Below are 24,765 nucleotides of genomic sequence, written 5' to 3'. Positions count from 1 at the left end.
CAAGATAATCACAGATGTGACTGCATCTTAGAGGTTCCTGAATCTTTCAAGAGAGTCTGGTTCAAAGGAAAATTAAAAGGTGGAGGCCGGGCGCGGTGACTCAGGCCTGCAATCCCAGCACTTTGGGAGGCCAAGGAGGACCGATCACCTGAGGTCAGCAGTTCGAGACCAGCCTGACCAATATGGAGAAATCCCGTCTCTACTAAAACTACAAAATCAGCCGGGCCTGGTAATCCCAGCTGCCTGTAATCCCAGCTACTTGGGAGGCTGAAGCAGGAGAATCGCTTGAAGCCGGGAGGCGGAAGTTGCGATGAGCCGAGATCGCGCCATTGCACTCCAGCCTGGGCAACAAGAGCGAAACTCCGCCACACACACACACACACACACATACACACACACACACACACAAGGTGTAGTTTAAGAAGTAAAAAAAAGTAGATCTCCCCTCACCCTTCAGGGCTGAAGGCACAAACTCTAGGGCCAGGGCGCTCGCCTACCCAACTTCACATGCACTTACAGGTCACCTAGCACTCAGGTACTTTGTGGCTCCTTACCTTTCAGTACAGCAGCAACAACAACGTTGATCGGAAGTTTATCACTGTGTGTTACGGGCCATGGGCCATGTGTGTTAGAATTTTACGTGAAATTAACATTTAATTCTCACGGACACCTCTGAAGCAGGTGCCACAGCTCCCATTTTGCGAAGGAGGCAGCTGAGGTTCCCAGGGGCTCAGTACCAGCACCATGGGCCGAAGCACGCAGGGCAAACACAGCCGGAGGTGAGCACAGACCTGCTTCTGCACTCTGCGCTCCTAACCACAAGGCTCCATCCCTCCAGGAAGGCCTTTGTCATCCCTGGGACGACCTGCCAGCTCTGAGGCATGACAGTACGGGCGCCTAGCAGGGTGACCAGGAGGCCCTCCTAGTCCCAGCTGCTGGCGTCGCCGCCCACGGCAGGGCCGGAGCTGTGACTCGTGGGGACGGTTCCCAGCGCCCCGGCCGGGGAGGCGGGCGGGGAGGGGCGGCGGGGCGCCGGGGCGGGGCTGGAAACTGCAGGGCTGGGGGCTGGAGCCCGCAGCGGGAAGCGGCCGCTGCCCGGGCCGCGCTGGGAGAGGCGAGGCGGGGCGGGGCCGGGCGCTACGGGAAGGGGAGGCCGCGCGGACCCGGAGCCGCACCGCGCCAGCCGGGCTGCAGCGGCTGCGCACCAAGGCCGCTATGGGACTGGAGACGGAGAAGGCGGACGTGCAGCTCTTCATGGACGACGACTCCTACAGCCACCACAGCGGCCTCGAGTACGCCGACCCCGAGAAGTTCGCGGACTCGGGCCAGGACCGGGATCCCCACCGGCTCAACTCGCATCTCAAGGTGAAGCCCGGGGCGGGCGGACCCAGATCCCCGCTGAGGCCGGGAGGTGCGGGCGCCCCTCAGCCCCGCCCCACCCCGTCCCACCCTCGCCACCGGGTCGGCCCTGCAGGGTCTGAGACCCGCACCCTCCCCCGGTCCCACGCGCCACCGGGCCGCCTGCGTAGCCAGGAATTCTTAGCCAGGTTCCTGTGCGCCCACCGTGACCCTAAGAGAAGAGGGGGATGCCCTAGCACGTCCTTCCCTCCTGCTTCCCCCGCCCAGAGCGCTCCCGGTTCCCAGGGCGGCAGGTCCGCTGACGGTTCCGGATCCCTGCGTCCTGTCTCCGCAGCTGGGCTTCGAGGATGTGATCGCAGAGCCGGTGACTACGCACTCCTTTGACAAAGTGTGGATCTGCAGCCATGCCCTCTTTGAAATCAGCAAATACGTAATGTACAAGTTCCTGACGGTGTTCCTGGCCATTCCCCTGGCCTTCATTGCGGGAATTCTCTTTGCCACCCTCAGCTGTCTGCACATCTGGTGAGACGGGGCACACAGGGTGGACCAGCTTTCTGAAACATGGGCATATTGTGCGCCACCTGCCCCCTGCTCTCCCCTTATCCCAGGCCGGCGGCAGGAGGAGGAACGCGCATCAGTTCCCAAGCAGTAGGAAGAACTGGAAGGCCTTGAAAGGCCATGCGCTTCCTTTAGAATAACAGTTTGGGCTTGGAGTTTCAACAGGAGAAAGAATGTCGGTCTTTCCTGGGGTGTGATTTTCGTTGCATACGTAAGGCTGGGCTGAGTGTGGAGGCGGGTACCTGGAAGCCATACTTCTTGCCACAGGCTGCTTTCAGGGCCCTGTTGTGACTCGTGCCTGCAGTTCTAGGCAGGGCTCTTATTTCTTTCATTACCTTTTATTCAGTCACTACCTGTGCCTGGGGTAAAACAAAAGTAATCTCTGAGCAGAATGCCGCTGACAGTAGAATTGGATGAGGATATCAGACCTGGCTGAGCAGTGGTGTGGAGGGGCTGCTTCAACTTTGCCCCTGGCAGATGGCAAGGATGGGACCCAGAGGAAAGGGAGGTGTGTGCAGTTAAGGCAAGGGTCCCCCAGTACAAACGAATGAAAACTCCAGCTGCGGGATAATGAATGAGGCCTCCAAATTACTTTTTCACTGATGAAACACAAATGGAAGTGGCATCTAGTTAAAGGGGAAAGAAATATGGAAGCCCCCTGGATATTGATAGGATGTTTTGAGTAACTCTATTCATACTCAAAATGTGTCCTAAACTGTAGAGAACATTCTTAAGCCTCTTTTAAGTTTTTTAAGGAAAATGTCATATTTTACCAATAAATATTGTTGTATTAGAAAATATCCACTTTAATCTGAGAGGAAGAGTATTCAGATCATCCCCAGCATCACGACAGTTGTCACGCTAGTGCTTCAGGTTAGTCCTCGTGAAAAGTATAACCTGAGGTACTTCCATGTCTTTCTTACACTTTATACGATATTCCATACCCTGATCTATGCTCAGTGTTCACTGTTAGAAGTTACCAAATTATTCTTTATTCCTCTATACCACCTGAATCTTAATTTCTTTAGTAGTTAGCTAGCTAGTTAGTTCAACAAACTAAATTGATTGAGTGCTTAGTTTGTGCTGGACACTGGGCCAAGGTGAATGAGAGATAGGGTCTGTCTTCAGCTTAGTCATGGCCTATCAGGGCAGCTGGCTAGGTACAGAAAGCATGCTGAGAAAACACTTTGTCAACTGACAAAGAGGGAAGAACAGACAAGGCTTTGAAGAGGGAAGGGAGTCAAAAAAGACTTTTAAAGGATAAATGAAAATTCACCAAATAAGTAAAGGATAGACAAAGAACGCCAATTTAATTTTATCACCGAAGGTTGTAAACAATTAAACTATGTTGAAGGTGCCAAGATTGCCAGAGAAATGAAAATGTTTGCCTTTGTACATGATCAGCTTTGTGGAGGTCAAATGGATAGTTATATTCTGACATTGGCACATGAATTTTTTTTAAGATGCCTAAGTTGGCGCATAAGATTTGGGATTCCCAATTAACTAAAACTAATCATCTAACCTCTATGTCAGTTTTCTCACTTTCAAAACTATGAAAAACTAGTGACCGCATAGCATATTGTGAAATGCTGGCTACGAAGCTATTTGGAAATGTATAGTACCATATTTATAGTCAACAAAGCTAGACTTCCTAAAGCTTTTGTGAAAGAATTTTAAAAAAAAAAAAAAAAAAAAAGAAGAAGTTTCTCATTTACTAAATGGTGGAAAAATATAAGTAAAACTACAATTAACCAAGCAATGCCTCCTTCCAGCTGGCTCTTCTGAGAATGGGAGGTGTTTTTGTATAGTACTTCAATTGGTGAATCATCAGTGCACCATTTTTTAGCCACATAAAAGGTATTTAACTACAGCTTGTTTTTTTAATTATATCTATGTGGGGCATTAATATTTAACTGTCAGATGTTTGTCACCAGGCAGCTGTAATTGCAAGTAGAGGAGTAATTTCAAACAAGAATGCTTAAAAGTTAGCTTATGCCTTGATAAAATAGGTTTATCATTAATAGATTGCATTTCCACGACGTGATAAGACCAGATCAAGGACAGACCTTACAGAATTGCAAACCCATTTGGGCAAACCTTTTTTTGGTTTTCTTTTTATCTATTTTTTTAAAGCAGGGGCTTGTGTATTGTTTTTACCAAAAAGTTAGTGGTGATCAAAGGTATGAAAATATGCAGTAATGGAACTTTGAACCATGTCACAACATTAAAACAGATCGGATTTTAGATCCTTTAAACGAACAAACAACAACAATAAAACACAGAAGTCTGGTGGTGTTGGATCCTAGACCAGAAGTACAGGTCGTTAGGAATCAGTGAATTAGCTGGATTCCATACTACAGTCAGACAGAGATAGCTGCTGTTTGTTAAACACAGGTTATTGGTCATAAGTGAATCATAACCAAACAAATGTGGCTGGAGCACCCATATCCCTTATTTTTGCTGGGATGCAAAGCAAACAAATGTCCAACTGATGGAAATGCAATAGTAGCAATATCATTTCTAGAAGACAGTTTTCGTACAGTAAATTGCTATGATTGAAATCTGCATGACACTACCATTACTACAACACTAAATAAAAGTTTCTATCCTATGGTCTTATTATCCAATGGACGGCATCATACAGACATTTCAGAGGTACATAATACATGTCAATCCTCATAGCCAGTTCTGTGAAATCTCCTGTTGACACTTTTATTTGTAGCAACATGCCCAAGACCACACATCAAGTGAGAAATATAATAGAATAGAAAGTCTAAAGTTTGCCATCATTGAGGTGTCTATTCAGCTATTTATCTCTGAAACACCTAGTAATTAATTTTCCTATTATATAAAAATGTTTCATGTATTTAGCACTTGAAACAAAACACAAATATAATTTGTGGAGACAGTCAATGTGAATAATTCTATATTCTAAAAATATATCTATCAATCATAAAGCTGCCTAATATTTCCTTCATTTTGAGCTAAGTACAGCAGACCCTAATTTAAGTCATTTTAATAGCAAACCAAGAAAATCAGCCGACTCCCTTAGGCCCACCGAGGTAATAATAAAGCTTCCATTGAGGCTACCAGCAGCGCCTGAAAATCTCACAACTACTTTTGTGCTCAGAGGACATTACTACAACAGAGAACATTATTTGGAAAATTACATATAAAATTGACCATCCTGAGGACCATAAGGATATGTAGCTCTGTTAGGAACAAGCATGCAAAAAAATAACAATTTCAGGATAGACTAGTTTTCTTGTGTAAAAGTTCTAACATCCATCTCAGGGCTCTTTCAACTATACCATACAGCCCTTTTCAGTGTGTGTGATTACTGTGAAAAATTAAAAATATAAAGCATAGTTAATAACATAAGGCATAAAAGAATGATAAATTTATATTAGCTCAAACATTTGCTAAGGGTCAAGGATGTCCTCACTGTTTAAAAAACTTAAACTCTAATAGGAAAGACAGAAATACAGCATCTATTTATAATACCTTTTGATACTTGTGAAGATTAAGAAGTTTGTTTCAGTACTTTAGAAATACAATGAGGGAATATCCGATCTAGCCTGGTCCAGGAAAAGGGAAATAGACTGAGGCAACAGGAAAGGCTATCAGGAAGTAAAACCTCAGGGAAATACGAAGACTTAAGCAGGTTAATGTTAACTGGCAGAGACCAGGTAGATAAAGACACAGTTTTATTTATTTTTGTTTTACTGTTTCAGATATTATGCCACCAATAGAAAGAATATTAGTGTTTATTATCTACAGGACTATATTTTTAAGCAACGTATTTTTATGCATCTTATCACTTTAGTCCATTTGCATTACTATGAAGGAATGAATACCTGAGACTGGGTTATTTATAAAGAAAAGAGGTTTATTTTTGCTCACGGTTCTGCGGGCTGTACAGGAAGCACACTGCCAGCATCTACTTTAGGCAAGGACCTCAGGAAGCTTCCACTCATAGTGGAAGGCAAAGGAGGAGCAGGCATGTCACATGGCAAGAGAGGGAGCAAGAGAGAGAATGGGGAGGTCCCAGACTCTTTTAATCAACCAGATCTCACTTAAACTGAGAACTCACATTATCAAGGGGGTGGCAGGCACAGGCACTAAGCCATTCATGAGGCATCTACCCTCATGATCCAATTATCCCCACTCAGCCCCACCTCCAACACTGGGGACTACATTTCCATGAGAATCAGGGGGACAAAAAACCCAAATCATTATCAGTGATCACTGTTCATTTATTTATTTCAAACGCTCAACCAAATTTAAGTAAATTGGGTCAGTGTTGTATCTCTTCATATATGTACAAGAGAGACCTTATTTGGTCACAACAACAATCCTCACACATCTCTCTTCCTTCACTCCAGGATTTTAATGCCTTTTGTAAAGACCTGCCTAATGGTTCTGCCTTCAGTGCAGACAATATGGAAGAGTGTGACAGATGTTTTCATTGCTCCATTGTGTACAAGCGTAGGACGAAGCTTCTCTTCTGTCAGCCTGCAACTGAGCCAGGACTGAATACTTGGACCCCAGGTCTGGAGATTCGGATACTGTAATACTTCTTTGTTGTTATAACATAAAAGCACCTCTGTTCTGTTCATTTCCTAGGTGTTCTAATTAAGAAAACTATTAAGATGAGCAACCACATTTAGAAATGTTTATTGATAGATCTTTTCAAATAATGCTTTTCTGATTAATAGCCAAAGATTTTGTATCTAACTTTGTAACCAGAATTATACGATAAGTTGACACCACTTAGATTTAAAGGCAGGCAGTTTTGCTTTAGTACAATAGTATAAATTTTATAATGATGAATTTATAATGATTAAGGGACATTTCTCTCAAAATACTACAATAGTTTTATGCACAACTTCCCATTAAAAATAAGATTTCTTATTTGTTTGTTTGTTTGTTTGTTTTTACTCTGGGAGTAATACTTTTTAAATTACCTTTACATATATAGTCACTGGTATACTTAGAATATACAATGATCCTGGAAACTGCAGTAACAAAAGCACACAATGATTATAGTAACTATCAGATACAATAAAACAAATAAATGTGAAAATAGATTCATGAAAATGTATTCCTTTAAAGTATTGTTTTCCTACAGGCCTATTTAACAAGATGTTTCATTTTACTGTATATTTTGTACTTAATATAAATGTTGCTCTAATCAGATTGCTTAAAAGCATTTATATTATATTTATGTTGTTGAACTAATATATGAAATAAGTAAATGTAGCTCCCACAAGGTAAACTTCATTGGTAAGATTGCACTGTTTTGATTATGTAAACATTTATACATCTTCTTTGGAAATAAAATATAAAAGAGCTATATACAAAGCTTTCTTTTCTAACTTTTCCAAGCAAAATCTGAAATGTTTTATGACTGACATTTATCTGGCTGTGATCTTAAAATAATTCACATCTAAATAGTATTTTGTCTAGAAGATGCTTTCTCTCTAGTAGTTAGAAATTAAACCTGTGTCAGCATTCCTATTAATGCTTCACTTTACTTTCAGGTAATATTGGTGCTATTTAACATTTTACAGTAAAGGTTACTTCTGATACTTTAGTACCATTTCAACTACAGTGATTCATGTAGAGAGACAGGAGAGTTGTCAACTTGTTGGGCTACTGAACTACAGGCATAAACTAAAAACTAACAGCTGCAAACTTTTAAGATGTTCTCTAATATGGGTATGTAACACAGGATAAAGTTATTCTTGTCATTTTGAACTGTGGAGTCCTATTTCACTGTGATGAATCATGTTGCTTTGAAAACTGTCCTTATTTCTGGGCCAGGCAAGGTGGCTCACACCTGTAATCCCAGCATTTTGGGAGGCCAAGGTGGGCAGATCATGAGGTCAGGAGATCAAGACCATCCTGGCCAACATGGTGATACCTCGTCTCTACTAAAAATACAAAAAAAATCAGTTGGCATGGTGGCGTGCACCTGTAGTCACAGCTGCTTGGGAGGCTGAGGCAGCAGAATTGCTTGAACCCAGGAGGCAGAGGTTGCAGTGTGCCACTGCACTCCAGCCTGGCAACAGAGCAAGAGTCTGTCTCAAAAAAAAAAGAAAAGAAAGAAAGAAAGAAAAGAAAAGAAAAAAGAAAAATTTCATTATTTCAAAATGATAGACATATACCAAAAAAAAACTTTATAATGTGAGTAATTACTAAAATGTACACATCTTAAAAGTGTGTAAATGCTTGAATTACCATCAGAACCTGAATTGACATTTCTTTGAGTACCCTTGTAAGTGACAAATAAGATTAATAAGATTTTTCAAAATCTCCAGGACTGGTGAATATAAATGATGATTGAACTGGAATACTATTGGGGACCAAATCAAATGAATGATTAAATTATGAAGCTCATACCCTTTTGAAGGTAGTTGCAAAGAGACATTTCAAAACTGCCCTAGGCCATTGTAGCATCCTTAGATGGGACACATAATCATTACCTTAAAGCACTACCACTCATTTTGACCATATAGATTTTATTATGTTAGTTTAAAAGGTCAATCAGTCTCATGACTTTATAGTTATGTTTTGTATTGAAAAACATTTTTTAAACATTTGGATATGTTGATAAACCAAAAACATTTGATTAATAAAATGTCTATTTTAATAAATTGGGAACTTCTTTCAAATAGCTATTGGCAAGTTTTAAACCCAAAATATATACACATAATTCTGTAATAAAACTGTGTGACTTCTAACAAGTAATATGTGACTTCCTTATTTCTGAACAGTACTGGTTACTTTCAAAATGAATTTTTATTGAGATTTTCCATTAAGTATTTTTTTCAAAGACTCAAATTTTGTACCAAGTAAATCCAGCTTTTATGTACAAACATGTTGTTTGTTTTATTTGGGGATGAGGGAGGTATATGATGAGCAGACTTCCTCAGAATTCATAATAAATTTTCTAAAAGCCTATAAATGTGTGTATTGCTTTTATTACAGTAAATATGGAACATTTCCTACCTATTTTTACCTTATTAAAAACTCAAAATAATGCATACATTAGTTATTGCTTATTTGGAATGTATTTTTAAAAATAATTACATTAGTACTTGAATTATTTGTTTTCCAGCACTTAAAGAGGTTCCATATAAATTTTCTGTCATAAGATAAATAGTATAAAATAGCCTGTTCACACACCCACCATACTTCTTCTTTTTTATAAAGTCTTTTCTTGCTAATCCTAAATAAACTGAAATTTCTGTTTCCAATTTTTAAAATAAGAAAGTAACAATATAAATCACATGTACTTGGATACCTGTACTATGAAGCTAGACTAGAGTCCAAAATTATTTTTGGAAAGTGAGTATGTAAAGAGTAGTTGCTGATGTTGGCATACATTTTCTTGTCAGTTCATCTGGAAAAATGACCAACCTATAATAATAAAGCAGGTGCTTGGCTTTTTAAAATGTTCTTTATAGATTTGAGGAACTTTTAAAATTCATCTTTTTGATAGTCATCCACATCCCATTAATTTATTTTGATGCCTTTCTTGGAAAGTTGCTGGAGTGTAGTGAAAAAAGCCCTGCCGTAGAAGTCAGGCAACTGGATTCCAGTCTCAGCCTTGCCATTATTGAGGTGTATCCCCTCAGGTTCTCAGTTTTCTTATCGTTAATGAAAGAATTGAACTAAATGGTCTCTCCGGAGCTTCCCATCTCATTGTTTTCTGTGACTTCAATAGGATGAAGACTTGGCTATGTATATGAAAACCAACCTAACTGTCCAATCCAAAAACATTTTTTTTAATCAGTGAATTTTCAATCAATTACAGGATAGGTGTGCTATAAATACAATAATTAATGCATATACTTTTCACCCTTCCATTGATTGTGAGACTGTATTTGGCCTCAATTCGTTAAAACAGAGATCCTAAGATTTTTATCAATTGTAAGTCTTCATTATTGTTATGAATTTCTCAAAAAAGTAGTTACTTTATATCTTAATTAGAATTTGCTATTGAACCTTTAACAACATGGGATTGAACTGTGCAGTTCACTTATGCTCAGATTTTTTTTCAGTAAATACAGTTAGCCTTCCGTATCCACAGGTTCCTCATCTACCACCAAACTGGATCCAAAATAGAGTATTGCAAGATGCAAAACCCTCAGACAAGGAGGGCTGACTTTTCATCTCCTTGGGTACTGCAGGGATGATGGGACTTAAGTATGCAGGATTTTTATATCTGCAGGGGAGTTCTGGAACCAATCCCCCGAGGGTTCCGAGGAATGACTCTATTTCATTTGAAGATTTTCTATCAAAATCACTGCTATGCCACCATAATCACTACCATCTTTCTCTTTTGCCCAGCTATTTGCCACAGCCTCCTAACTGACCTCACTCCCTGCCTTCAATATGATCACCAATCCATCTTTCTCTTTAAAAAAAATATGATTACACCAAGACTACCCTGTCATTTCCCTGCTTAAAACTATCAATTTTTATGTGATTGCCCTGAGAATAATTTTGCAAGTTCTTGAGCAACGTATGCAAGACGTTCATTATCAACCCATTGTCATCGTTAGCGACTCTTCTGTAACTTTACTGAACAACCCGTGCTACTCCCGTGTACCCACTGTCTCCTGCCCCATGCCAGCATTACTTTTCTCCTCATGCCTGCCTCACTCTTATCTGCTTCCAAAACTCTTCCACATTAAGTGCCTCTTCTGTGTCTACATCTAAAATCTTGCACAAATTCCTATTATCACCTGTCACGTTGTAAAAGTAACCCTGTTAACTAACACCATTAGACTGCTACTTAGATTTTTGAGAACCAAAAACATCACTTCACCTTTGCTAGCATTCTGAAATGGTGCCCAGTACTTAACGAGTTCCATCAATATTTTCTGAATGAATGATTATGTAAATAAATAACTGGAGAAATCTTGGGATAATTACAGAACTGGGAGTGGGAATTGCACTACAACCTTGTAATTTCTTCATTTACAACAGGGATTTGAAATGTACGGATTCTAATAAAAATTTCCTTCCCACCATTTTCTCACTCATGAATCATTAAGTTGGGAAAACTAAAACGTATATAAACAATTTTATATTTTATCGATTGGGGTAATGCCTGCCTTTAGTCTCCATTCTCTTATCTAATATTTACTTTTAATTCTTCAGGGGTAGAAAGCCCTAGCATTTAGAAACTTGTTTGGAAACACACTATCATGCTTTCTAGAATGTTACTATTTCATTTACTATTCTATTCCTCATTTTGAAATTTATAACACTGAAACATTGTTTATTTGGGTTTTACATTTTAGAAAACACATTGTCTCATTTGAATCCCAGAACAAATTAAATAACATAATGGAGAAATCAAACAAATAATAGCTCAGTTTTTCTAGCTTGCAACCTTATCATTTTAGAATGTTTGTTTAAGATAATAAGTGCTTACAGAATTTTTACAGGGTTACACGTTACTTTAAGAAACTTAAAAAAATAGTAAGTAGAACTGCAAAGAAAAATTACCACAATGAATGTAATTTATCACAAATCAGGATTGGGCACACTTCTTCCCTTCAAGGTGTATATGTGTGAAGGGAGGACAGAGAAAGAACTTGACAGAAGAGGGGTAAAGGATACAGGTATACTAGATATTCAGTTTATATTTTTTAGGAGTAAAAATAAGTTTGGCAACTATAACCATCCCAATTTCTTCTCCCTATTCATCCCAAAATAGCAAAATGAGCAAAATAAAGCACCCCTTGCTACATTTTTAATCTCTTGCTTTGGATGGTATCTGAAATGCTGCCATTGGAACTTGACATCTTGACACTTTTTAAAGTGAAACATACCCTTGAGTGGGGTAACATTTCAATCTATTAGCAGTCATCTATTTACTTTAGGTGAACAAATGATCTGAGAAAGGAGTGTCAAAAACTACATATGGGAACTGAGCATAAGAGCTCTGAGCACAACATGAGAGTCCCACACACTGATTAAAAGAGATGTCACCAAAGAGAAAGCTGCCACAGAAAAGGGAAACAAGAGGCTCCAATCACATGGCCTTCAGCCTTCCCAGTTTTGCTTTTGGACAACCCAAATCCCTAGTGAAAGGGGCATGGAATCGTAGCAGGAGTGGAGGAAGTTGAAGTCAGCTAAAGACTTTTCTTTTTATCCACAAAGGAAAGTTGCTTTTGTCTTACTGAATAAACAGGACCCTAGGAGCAGGCATGAGGGCTCTGCTGGAACCATGTGCCCTAAAGACAATGCTGAAGCCTGAAAATGAAAATGAAAATGAAACTGTAACTTGTGACCATCTATCTGTGTCTTCTTTCGCCTTGCCTCTCTGTGCTGTTGACTGTTGCGGCATGTCTGTGGCAAAGAAAGACCATGCTGCAGTCAGAGAAATCAGAGGACACCACTTCAACAATTAACCAAAAATAGGACAGGGACACCTATCTGCCTGCGCTTGGACGTGGACGTATTAGGTCATTCAGCTCAGCTGCGTGACTGGAGAAATCATTTTGCCATTATAGGAAAAGGTAGGGGTGTAGGATGATGGGAGAAAGGAAGAGACATGACTCAGAGCGGGAAACAGCACAGAGCCAAGGACAAATATTTCTCTAAGACATAAATGGATCAGGAAGAGGTGAGAGCAGCAGGTCATCTTTGGAGCATTCTTTTCTTTCCTGCCTCCCAGTCACTTGTCACCAAGCACCAACCAGTAACAAAAGGGGAGAGAAGGGCAGTATGCAGGACCTGTTTCTCTAACTGACTGGCACATCGGTTCCAGCCAACTGCTGTCTCAGCTAACTAGGGCAGTGAAACAAGGAGTCATTTGGAAGGTTGCAGGGATGCACACACCATATCCCAGGGATGCAAGTGATGAGGAATAACCACCATGCTTATTTTACTGAGGAGGAAACTGGTTGAAATTCTTTATGCGTTATATGACTGGGAGACCTCTGATCTCAGTACAAACAATAACAGGAGTATTTATGTTTGTTGAGCACTTATAATCTTCTGGGCATTTACTTAATCAGTACAATAACCCTACGATGGGAATGTTACTGTCATTCCCATTTTTCAGATAATGAAACTGATGCTGTGAAGTTAAGGAATTTGCCCTAGACCACAGTCAGGATTTGAGCCAAGAGAGCCTGACATCAGAGTCCACACTCTTAATCACTGTAGAGATGATTTTCTAATTCCTGAAAGAATGTGTCCATGGCTGTTCTTACGACTTCCAGCCAAAATCTTCTTTTGTCATTCATCATTCAATCATGCCACCTTTCCTACTCTGAGAAGCACCTTTTTTCCATTCTCCCATCAATGGAGGCAGTTTCGTGTCCTCAGTTGTAAGAGCTCCCCCAAGCTAGCACCTGGGCTTCATGTACCCTCCTCACTCTGCCTCTGTCTAATCCCTGAGCCCCTCCCCCAGCCCTATACGCCACTTTTCAGGGCACACCCTTTCTTTCTCCTTAGGATCTGAGCTCTAGACCTTACACTCCAGCAAAAGTCAGAAAAATCATTCCCAAATGCCATTATTCCCATTTTTGTAAATTTTATAGAATTTTATTCCTTCACGCAGACTTCCCTAATATGTATTAAAAGCCCAGTGATGATTTTTCTTCTCACTGCTAAACATCCTGACATGTAAAATATTAATAATTACAGCAAAAAATTTCAGTTTGGACTAAGCATATTGTTTTTTAGACAGAATCCTTATTTTGTATTTTTCTTCATTTTGTTGGAAATTTCTTGTCAGTTTGTACATCCTTTAATATGTTACCCAATTTTATTTTCAGTTACTTTATCTTGGAGATCCTGGGGAAAACCATATATGAATTTCTTTTCTCCTATTGAATAATTTGCTCACGATAAATTTTCTTGATTTTATTTTTTAGAGACAGGGTCTTGTTCTATCACCCAGGCTGGAGGGCAGTGGTGCAATCTCCTAGGCTCAAGTGATCCTCCCTTTTCAGCCTCCCCAGTTTCTGGGACTTCAGGTGCGTACCATCGCACCCAGTTCCTACGTGTTTTCTCACAAAGTGATAGTGGTAAAACAATCAGTATCAAAGTCAGGGATTATATTAAAAATGGGAAATCACGACACTAGAATACATAAAAAGAAGCATCAGATGCAACCAACCCTTTCTCTCCAGTTATCTATAGCCTTTTGGGGGCAGACATAGGAATAGTACACATTACTCAGGGTTAGGTAACATAAACAAGATGAAAAGATCCCCACAGAATTTCTAGTCTATTCAATCAATTTCACATGTTGTATGTGCAGGGGCCATGCAAGGGATGGGACGGGGTGGAGTGAGGGGCATGATGAAAGCAATGGAAATAAAACACTGAAAAGTAATTTGTTATCATATAGAAGAAACAAGTGAGCAATCAACTGAATCATTAATATATATTTTAGTTAGATGAGGAAAATCCTATGATGATTACAATTTTTAAAATTAGATTGCTAAAAAAGTACCAGCATTGTTGGTATTATTTGTGCTGGAAGTGATTGAAGGGTCCTAGGAAAAAAAAATACTGTGTAAAGTGATTTTTATTAAAGCTGTTTTTTTTTTTCTGAGGAAGAGAAATCCTATGTAGGGTTATCCTAAGCCATAATTTTATTCTACTAGGCACACACAAACACAGAAAACTGTGACCATAAGCATATTCAAACAAGGGAAAATGGCAAATAGAAGATTGTAAAATAATTTTCCTGGAAGAACTTTGGCAATAGTAAGCATTAATCTGGAGCAGATCAGATGCAGATCAGGCTCTACGCTGTGTGATGAGCTAGGGATCTATTGATTTCCATGATTTTACGGTTCTTAGAGTTGAAGAAATATTCAGAATTGGAAAGGAAAATCCCTCACGTCTGCAATGAACTCTGCAGGGCATGGGACTCTCCAAAATGCAGGCTAGGTTTGGGCTACTTTGAAGCAGCCCTAAGAAATTGCTCTTTTTATGAAGCTAATAGATTGGTGCCACCTCAATTCTTGCTATTCACCAATATCTTTTGAGTGTGGTCAACGAGACAACTTAATATAGCTCAAGTCCTTTCATAGCAAAAATAAATTAAAAAATAATAATCCTGGCTACTGCCCAGTTTGTAATTCTTGATTTCACATTCCAAGAAGCCTTCAGTTTATAGAAATAGAAAGAACTGCCAGTTCCCTGCAAGCAGTTTGGCCAACTTAGCCTGTAGGGTTCCCCCTTAAATGATGTTTCCTTCAATTTGCTTACAAATATTTCTTTAATAGTATGTTCGTTTGTTTATTGAGTTGGGATTCCCTGTCAGTCATCCAGCCTGCAGTGCTACTGCTCTTCCCATGATGTACAGGCTCCTTTTGTATTTGTGGAATTTTGTTCTTCATTCAGGATTCTTACATAGGAGAGTGATATTTGCTGGCATAACTTCTGCCTTTTTAAACATCTTCAGGTTTAAAGTTTTTATTTCCCCTACATTACTGCTTCTCAAAGTAAAATGAGCATAGGAATCACCAGGGGATCTTGTTAAAATGTCAATTCAGATTCAGTAAATCTGGGATTGGTCCTGGAATTCTGCATTTCTAACAAGCTCCCTGGATGCTGAGGCTGCAAGTCCCTAAATCAAACTTTGAGTAGCAAGGATCTATCCAGTAAGCAGCTTGAGTAAGACATGGAAAGAGATGAAGATAAAGTAGCTACAGACAGACAAAAGAAGAAACTAACAGAGAGTTCATTTGTTTGGCTCTATGAAGATATTCTACTGGCTGTCCAAAAATTAAATCCCCCACACCTGCTTTAAAACACATTCACATTCCCTCTGAAGTTAGCTGAGTTGCTTGAAGGCAAAGCCAGCAGTGCAGAAATAAACCCCATTCTCCAGTATGCACAAAAGCTGATGTTGCAATCACAGATTTTCCCTGAAATTAGTGAAAAAACAAACTCATCACGTGATTTTAAGAAAGTAAAATTCTGTATGAAGAGCAGACCACTTATGTGTATGTTCACCACATAAACATACACACACATACACATACACACATATAAACACACACACACACACAGTCTTTAAAGACTGACCTTATTTTATGCTGTAATCGTAGACTTTGGGAGGCCGAAGTGGATGGATTGCTGAGTCCAGGAGTTCAAAACCAGCCTGGCAAAAATCCTGTCTCTACCAAAAATATAAAAATTAACTGAGTCTGGTGGCACACACCTGTAGTCCCAGCTACCAGAGAGATTGAGGATCACTTGAGCCTGGGAGGTGGAGGCTGCAGTCAGCCGTGAAGCATGCCACTGTATGCCAGCCTGGGCAAGAGAATGAGACTGTCAAAAAAAAAAAACGAAAAATCAACTTGCATACACATATATAATATGTGTGTATATATAAGCACATATATATATTACATATATATGTATACTTTTAAAAGAGTAAAATACTTTACTCTTTTAAAGCATCATTGCCTCAAAAGGAGTGGTTTAGAGATAAATTTTCCCCAGGTAAAACCAACTCCTGATAAATGGTTTATTTACTAGGGAAAGGGCCAAAAGGAAAGAGAGTTTCCTTTGTTAAATAATGGAGTCCTGACTTAAAGCCAGATGGGTTACAAAACAAAGGGCTTCTGTGGAGAACTACTCCCAAATATTTACATTAACTTAAGAAAAACATGGAAGTTTAATATCTCCTTATAATTTGGGGGTAGTATTAAGGAGCTAAAGTCATTTTTATTCTTTATCATTTCATTAAAATCAAAATGGATTTTTTAATTACTTACTTGTTAATAATAAAATATATGTTTCCCTAATATGCTATTTAAAAGCTCTACTAGTATGCTATAAAATGGTACATTTCTCAAATATAAGCTATATTATGTTAAATATATATTAAATCTAGGTACTAGTTACATCGTATTACATTATTTTGTTGTCCTACTAGGTTTGAGACTTAGTCATACTTTGGATAACATTTATGGGGCTTCTATACTTCTAAAAGGTGGTCATAATTTTCTTTTGCTTGAATAGGAGAAAACGTAATCGTTGTATAGTTAAATATTTTACATCTCTCAACTAGATGGAGAGTAACAATTTGTTTTACCACTTGACCATAATTTTTCTGAAAATTGCTAAGCTCAAGCCTTATAGTAAATATTTTCAGTCTTTGTTAGGTAGGGCTATAATTTTTACTTTTATTATTGATATAAATCTATCCAGATGAAAAATAAGCCAAGCGTTTATTGACCTCTCGTTTCATGCTTACTGAATACATTATCCCTTGGTTATATTAGTATTTGGCTCCCAGTTTAGACTAAGACTTCCTGTCTTTAGAGAATGGTAGCCATTATTTTGGTAAGGTTATTATAATCCACTCAATTTCATGGCAGTTAGTTTGATTTCTTATATGTCATCATAATGAGGTGATGAATTGAAATGACATTTTTCATGGACTTTAAGCATAAATGAAAATAACTCAATGAAATTTGGTTTGCTTATCACTTCACATTTTCTCAATATTTGAATTTACTTTTATACTGGTAAATCATATCGCCTTTTTGAGTTTGTTTTTAATGGAATTAAAAAGAAAATATTATCTCAAAGAACAAAATTTTGCAATAAGATAAAGTAAGATAAAGAAAGGGTGTACGTTTTGAGATAACCTACCTTTAAAGGCAAAATTTTGCTACATTTTCAAAGACAAGCACAAGTTTCATCAGATTTAGTTCTAAATCCAGAATAATAATGATGACACTTTGCCCGCTGTAGCACAAATACCAATGAGACTATTTCAGGAATTCTCTGCAACTGGAAGTTTGTTTCTGAAATCTGGTTTCAGGCAGCATCTCTCCAGATCTTCATTAAAACAGTGAAGAAGTAGGAGGAAGATGCCAGCAGTTTCAGCAGCCCTACTGAATGTTGGCCTAGGGCAAGCACCTATGCTCTGCCAACTCTGTTTTAAAAGGCAGGGAGGAGAAAAATGAATGTTTTTGTTTTTGTTTTTGAGATGGAGTTCTGCTCTTTTTGCCCAGGCTGGAGTGCAATGGCATGTGGTCTCGGCTCACTGCAACCTCCACCTCCTGGGTTCAAGCAATTCTCCTGCCTCAGCCTCCCAAGTAGCTGGGATCAGAGGTGCCCGCCACTATGCCCAGCTAATTTTTATATTTTTAGTAGAGATGGGTTTCACCGTATTGGCCAGACTGACCTAACTCCTGACCTCAGGTGATCCGTTTGCCTTGGCCTCCCAATGTGCTGGGATTATAGGCATGAGCTACCATGCCCAGCCAAAAATTAATGTTTTAAAGAGTGATTTTTGTCAGAAATTACTGAAATACAAAAGCTGGCACTCTAAAGGCTAGTTTCAGCTACCTAAAATCAATCATTCTTTTGGGTTTCACCAGCCAAGAATTCTGAGGAAAGGTAATGGCCTAATTATTATTTCAGTAAGATAAATTATCAACTGTCTTGAAAACCCATTCTCTTTTAAGGCAAGAGAATGTATCTGTGACCATCCCAAACCCCTCTCTCTGAGGCCCTCTGTCAGGCATCATATTTGAGAATCTTCATCTAGAAGTTCGCATTTGATTTGTGATTAAGGGATTTCTGTTTTTGTTACCAATTGTTTAATGGAAAAAATTTTAGTATGCTGTATAAAGCTTTCTGAGAAAGCAGTAATAAATGGCAAAAATAGTAAGTATCCAAAAGTTAGATTAAAACTTATAAAATTCAAAGCCAAAAAAAAACCTCTAATGACCATACATATGTGATATATATTTGAGTTCTTCATACATCCCTTGCCATGGCCTCATCATTGGTGGCAATTCCATCCCCATCCCTTGATGTTGGGCTAAGTCAGTTGACTTGCCTTGACCAAGGGAACAAGGCAGAAGTGACAGTGTGCCTCTCCAAGTGTGGGCTTTTAGAAGCCTTGCATGTTTTTTCTTGTCCTCTTATGTCCCTGCTGCTCACGCAGCAAGAGAAGAATGTTTCCCAATCATCTTGCTAGTCCAAGAAGGAGGAGAGACGTACCAAGTGGTGAGAGGTGGATCTGCCCCAGATACCTCACATAGATCAGCCAGGCCCTAGCCAACCCAACCTATAGCTCTATGATAAAAATGATGGTTGTTTAGAGCACTGAGTTTTGTAGTAGTTTACTTATGCAGTATTTTTGCAGCAATAATTGATTGGTATACCCTTAAAATAAATATGTGTCAGATAAATGACAACAAAAACATGTTGGGTCACTTCATCTTTTGCTTTCACTGAGCTGTTGTGATACCCTTTAGACAGGGCCACAAAGCCACATCTGCCCTACTGGCCTAGCAGTCACAATATGGCTATTCCTCTAGCAATTTTAGCTAGGACACAAAAAAAGAATTGCACTTTCAACATACGATTTGCTACTCAAAAGCTTTCTTAAGAATTAACCTTACTTCCATTGTGTTAAATAACCAATCAGATTTATTTTGTATTGAATAACAAAATATTTTACAAATAAAATTGTAAAGTGATATAGGAAATGCTAAAGGCTAAACATATTCTTTCACTATGAATATTTGGAGTTAATTAGGTTAAAAAGCCTCAATTGAGGCTACCAATGAAATGTAATTATTGGCAGAAGTTTTGAAATTACACATGTGAAATTTGAGTTTGAGAGTTTGTTGTAACCCAGAAACAGCAGCTCTTAGAGATGTTACTTGCAAAAATCTTGGCAAGATTTGGTTGAAGGGAAAGAGGGGAAAGTTAGGGAAGATGACACTTCCCTAATCAATGTTCTTTTCTGGTTGCCCCTGGAGCTTTCCCCTACCCCATCTACCCTTGTGAAAGAATTTTTATAGCACAAAAGCAGAGATAAGGCTTTTCTTAATTCCAAAATCCTGGTCCTGGGGGATTCATGGCATGAAAATATTGGTGGGAGATGTAAGAACAAGGCTTCCTGCTCAAGGGAGAAGAAACTGGGAAAAGAAGCAAAGTAGTTTTTGACAGGGGTGTTTCCAGGGTGGGCCCTGATCAATTAAGGATCGAAAAGCAAAGGTATCTGTGCCTTCTGTTTCAAGATAGGGCACATGGGGGCAGTGACACTCTGGAGCTTCTCTGCACCATAACAGAGCATAGGACTCATTCTGTTCTCTACATCACGCTCACCATGGGAGGTTCCACCATGTTGCATCAGACCTGCCCACCCAGATTCGTCAGATTTGTTTGCAGAGAGCCCCAAGAAAGGAACAGAAATAGCAAGAAAGTGTCTCTGGCCCAAAGGGACACATTCAATGATCTTGAAGGACAGTGCAGTTCTTGTTCTCCTGAATGGATCAATGAACAAGGAGGGACAGAGTGCCATACTCATCAGTGGATGCCAAGATGCACAGCTAAAGAAGAAACCTTCCTCCACAGCCACACCAAAGATTCCTGGTCACCTCATAAGCCCCTGGAATTTAGGACAAAATGGAAGAAACTAGAAATTGACTGAAATTAAGTTCCTGCCGCCTGAAGGAATGGGGCTTTGTAAAAGAAATTAAGTTCAGTTACAGAAAAAGAGAAAGTTACAATTCACATGGGACTTTGACAGTATCTATAATGTTTTCTGTTTTAAAAGCTCTGGAGTAAATAAGGCAGAATGATACTTGATCAAGCTAGGTGGCAGGTGTCCATCATACACTTTGCCATATCTCAGATAATTGAACTATTTTACAATTTAAAATACTTTGAAGTAAAATATGTTTATTTGAATCTTACATTTGTGGACGAAAATGTGTTCCCTCAACCCTAGCAACTATTGTGCTTTTTGCAGTATCCTCAGAGTTTCAAATACATCACCTCACTAAAGTTTACACACTCCTATTGGGTAGATATCAGTGGTAGTTTTCATTTTGTAAATAAAGTAAAGTTAATTTAAAGAAATAGTAGGAAAAGAAAACTCTTAGTCATCTTGATCAGAAAGATTTTTTAAACACAAAATCGCTGTTTGCTTGTTTGTTTTTTTAAAGAAAATAAGTAGGAAAAAATTATTTAAAACACTCAAAGTGGAAAAGCCCAATCCACGGAAGCTTCAAGTTAGAACAAGGTGAGAAGGGGGTCAGGTGATGTGGCAAGTCTTCATCCAGAAAGCCATTTCTTTCCACATATGACATGGGCAACTGTAGGAAGGAGGCCTCAATGGGGTTCAGCAGATGCAATGAACAGCAGAAGGCCTATGGGGTGGTGATGTTGATAAACAGAGTAAATACTGAGCTGGACTCAGAGATCATTAAAAGATGACATGTTTATGTACTTACACACAGATGGTTAAAACGTTGGCATGTTTATACACTTGCATGTAAATAGTCACTACTCTGAAATGTATGTTGCCCTTCCCCTGAGGACCCTTTACCTCCTAATGATTCAGCAACTAACCAGCAGTACTCTAATGCACAGCTCTAGTGCCACGGCCGAAGTTTGAAATGATTGGTGGGTGGCTCTTCCATACTGATTATTACATTTTTATAATATCATACCTGATAATAACTCCTATTATAACCCAAGCTGGAATTCCTTCTCTGAACGCATTGCCAAAGGCGCATTTGGGAAGTCTTGGACTGCCGAGTGTTGGGAAATGTTGGAAAGATGCCTGCTTCTTAACACCACTGATATCATTGAAAGTGGTCAAACCTTTACATTCCAAATCTTGTAGTGGTAGTTAAAAGAACGTAGCCAAGAATGTGAAAAGAACCGATGGTGGCAGGGATGGGAAGGAGTTGTGCCAGAGTAAAGTGACATAGAAGAGGAGATGAGAGAACATGAAAAGCAATGAATTTCACATTTTTGCCATAAACTGACCCTGACTAGCCTGCTTCAGAACCTCATGTCTCAGAAGCTGCTAACAGGTGCTCTAGTGATTTATCAACTGCAAAATATTTCATTATCCAACAAAACTCCTTAGGAAAAGGTATTTTTAGTGTATTTAAGCTTTAGTGTCCTCATCTCTCAGATGGTTGGTTGGGTTCGCTTGCATGGCTTTTAGATCTATATTTCTAGTGCCCTCTAATCCATGGGGATGACCTCTTTTTTTTCTTTTTTCTTTTTTTTTTTTTTTTTGAGATGGAGTCTTGCTGTCGCCCACGCTAGAGTGCAGTGGCGCGATCTCCACTCACTGCAAGCTCCGCCTCCCAGGTTCACGCCATTCTCCTGCCTCAGGCTCCCAAGTAGCTAGGACTACAGGCGCCTGCCACCACGCCCGGCTAATTTTTTGTATTTTTTAGTAGAGACGGAGTTTTACCGTGTTAACCAGGATGGTCTCGATCTCCTGACCTCGTGATCCGCCCACCTCAGCCTCCCAAAGTGCTGGAATTACAGGTGTGAGCCACCACACCCACCGGGATGACCTTTAATGCTGCTTCTAAAAAAGAAAATAAAAGAAAAATAGAGGGAAAATGAATTGCCAACTACTCATTTTTTAAGTAAATGATTTGGAGAAAGTTATTAACTTGCCTCCAAGCCTAAAGTTATCTGTGTGGGAATCAAAGAAAAACAGTTTTGCTTATATCATCTATTCATTTCAAATTTTGTACCTATGCTAACAATGTTCTTCTTCTCCTTTTATTTCTCATAAATCTAGAGCAGTTTCTCTAAGTCAGCTATTATAACCAGACTAAGATGTGTTTCTCTTTGGTGCCAGCTTCTTGTTGAGGCAGGTTAATGAAGAGTTTGTGGTTTTTCCTCTCATTAGGAATGCATTTTGGCTTTGACAACGCTTCACTGATCATTACGATTCCATGTGTTGCTGTTGATTAGACTTTTCTACATGGACTTTCCCAGCGAGATTGCTTTCCCTCGGTTGAGTACTAGTTAAGCATTCACTTAAAGGCCTCCCTGGAAAGTCCTTTTCTTGCTGGAATGCAGGACAAGCTCCCTCTGTGTTCCTGTTGACTTTTTTCACAGTTAACATTACTCATCACAGCTGAAGACTGAATAACAATAGATGGGAAGTGGTTTCCACATTTTTCCATAGAACGTAACCCCAACTGACTTGTATGAAGGAAGAATTAAATGAACTTATGGCAGTCATTAGAGGTGGGCTAGGTACTATAGAACATATTGAACCTGACAGTCCTTTTCTAGTATATTGTGTTTGTTAATGTTTGTTAATATAATTCGTTCAAAGAATTTAGAAATGCAATCTGGCAGAAATGAAATTAAGAAAATGCAACTTTTTGGCCAGTTGTGGTGGCTCACACCTGTAATCCCAACACATTGGGAGACTAGGGCAAGAGGATTGCTTGAGGCCAGGAGTTTGAAACCAGACAGGGTAACAGAGTGAGATCCCGTCTCTACAAAATCTTTTTTTGAAAAATCAGCAGGGTGTGGTGGTGCACTCCTATAGTTTCAGCATTCTATCAGGAAACTGAGGTGGATCACTTGGGCCCAAGAGGTCCAGGCTGTAGAGACCTATGAATGCATCACTGCACTCCAGCTTGGGTGACAGAGGACACCCTGTCAGGGAAAAAAAAAAAAAGAAAGAAAGAAAGAAAGAAAGGAAGGAAGAAAAAACAAAGAAAGAAAGAAAGAAAGAAAAAGAGAAATCCCAATTATTTGTTTATTCATAAATAAGCTTATTTTTAAACATTCCAATTTTTTTAACTTTTATTTTAGTTTCAAGAGTACATGTGCAGGTTTGTTAAATAGGTAAATTTGTGTCACAGGGATTCGTTGTACAGATTATTTCATCACCCAGCTACAAAGCCTACTCCCCAATAGTTATTCTGCTCCTCTCCCTCCCTGATGCTCCATCCCTCAAGTGGGCCCCAGTGCCTGCTGTTTCCCTCTTTATTTCCATGAGTTCTCATCATTTAGCTCCCACTAATGTGGTATTTGGGAAAACCCAACTTTTGAAAGATCTTTAGTCTGCTAATCATGAATGGCCAACATAATTACAGGCATGCCAACATTTGTAACACTGTGACAATTTCCCTGCCATTCTTAGTTAAAACTGATCTTTTGTTCCAAAAAATTTTGCTTCCAACAATAGCCTGTCCTTTATAGTTCTTTTATACTTTTGTGTCTTCTCTCCAACTAGATAATCAACTCTTTCAGCATTCCATCCATTTCCCTTTCTCCTCCCTCTTACTCCCAATCCACATTCCCCTCTCTATTTTAATTTTAACCTGTGCCCCTTTAAGTGTACTCCAGCTTTTTTTTTTTTTTTTTTAAATAATTTCAAGTGACACTTTGACTTTCGACTGCATATGGAAGCGTAGGTAACATGTCCTTTCCATTTTTGGATAATGAGTTTCCTGATTAATTACAGCTCAAGAGTAAAATGACTGATTACTATTTAATTCATTTTGTGCTTCTTTACAAAAAAGTAAAGAGAGAAGCCCCAAATTCAGGAACAGATAAAATACTTTAATCGCTACCACATTTTTTAAAAGTCTAGTCAATTAGAAAAGTTAAATCTTTCCTCACAGCCAAGCACATTAAAAAAATCTTCTCTGGTAATAAACCTGAAGCTTTAAATAATTCTACAATTATAAATATTTTGTGTGTTTTGCAAATATGGCATAACCTGTTGGCATAAAATTCCATTTTTCCAGAAAATATCGGTAATAAAATTATAGAAAAGTTAAAGATCTTCATTTCTTAATTCGAAGCGTTTGGGAGACATTTCAGAAACGGATGGGAAATGTTAAATTCTGCATGCCTGCTTAAGTTTCCATCCACACCGACTAGATGTAAACGAGTGTCACCAAAAGTACACCACAGGCACCCACACAGATTCCTTCCACAAGGGATCCACAAAGTTTAGATGTGAAATGTACCTAAAGGTTCCTAATCATCTTTCATCCCTCCCTCTGTGAAACAGGGAGACAGATGTGTCTTAAGGCA

General features: G+C 39.2%; 1 protein-coding gene across 2 annotated transcripts; it reads left to right on the top strand.

The window, feature by feature from the left end:
• The first annotated feature begins 768 nt into the window (after positions 1-768).
• On the top strand, positions 769-8,882 carry CAV2 (caveolin 2). 2 transcript variants are annotated; one of them, NM_001168712.1, is given in 3 exon segments: positions 829-1,365; positions 1,694-1,881; positions 6,303-8,882. In NM_001168712.1, coding segments are annotated over 3 exon segments (489 nt in total). In that variant the 5' UTR covers positions 829-1,215; the 3' UTR covers positions 6,454-8,882.
• Positions 8,883-24,765: the final 15,883 nt, after the last annotated feature.

Source organism: Papio anubis, chromosome 4 (assembly GCF_008728515.1).
Source record: "Papio anubis isolate 15944 chromosome 4, Panubis1.0, whole genome shotgun sequence".
NCBI lineage: Eukaryota > Metazoa > Chordata > Mammalia > Primates > Cercopithecidae > Papio > Papio anubis.
Note: the sequence above shows the minus strand (reverse complement) of the source record. Positions and strands in the feature narration are given on the sequence as shown.

Bases quoted from the DNA above. Each gene is read 5' to 3' on its own strand.
- CAV2 (XM_009203728.4), top strand. From the start codon at position 1,216: ATGGGACTGGAGACGGAGAAGGCGGACGTGCAGCTCTTCATGGACGAC. The intron at 1,366-6,302 runs GTGAAGCCCGGG...CCTTCACTCCAG, and splicing joins GGCTCAACTCGCATCTCAAG to GATTTTAATGCCTTTTGTAA.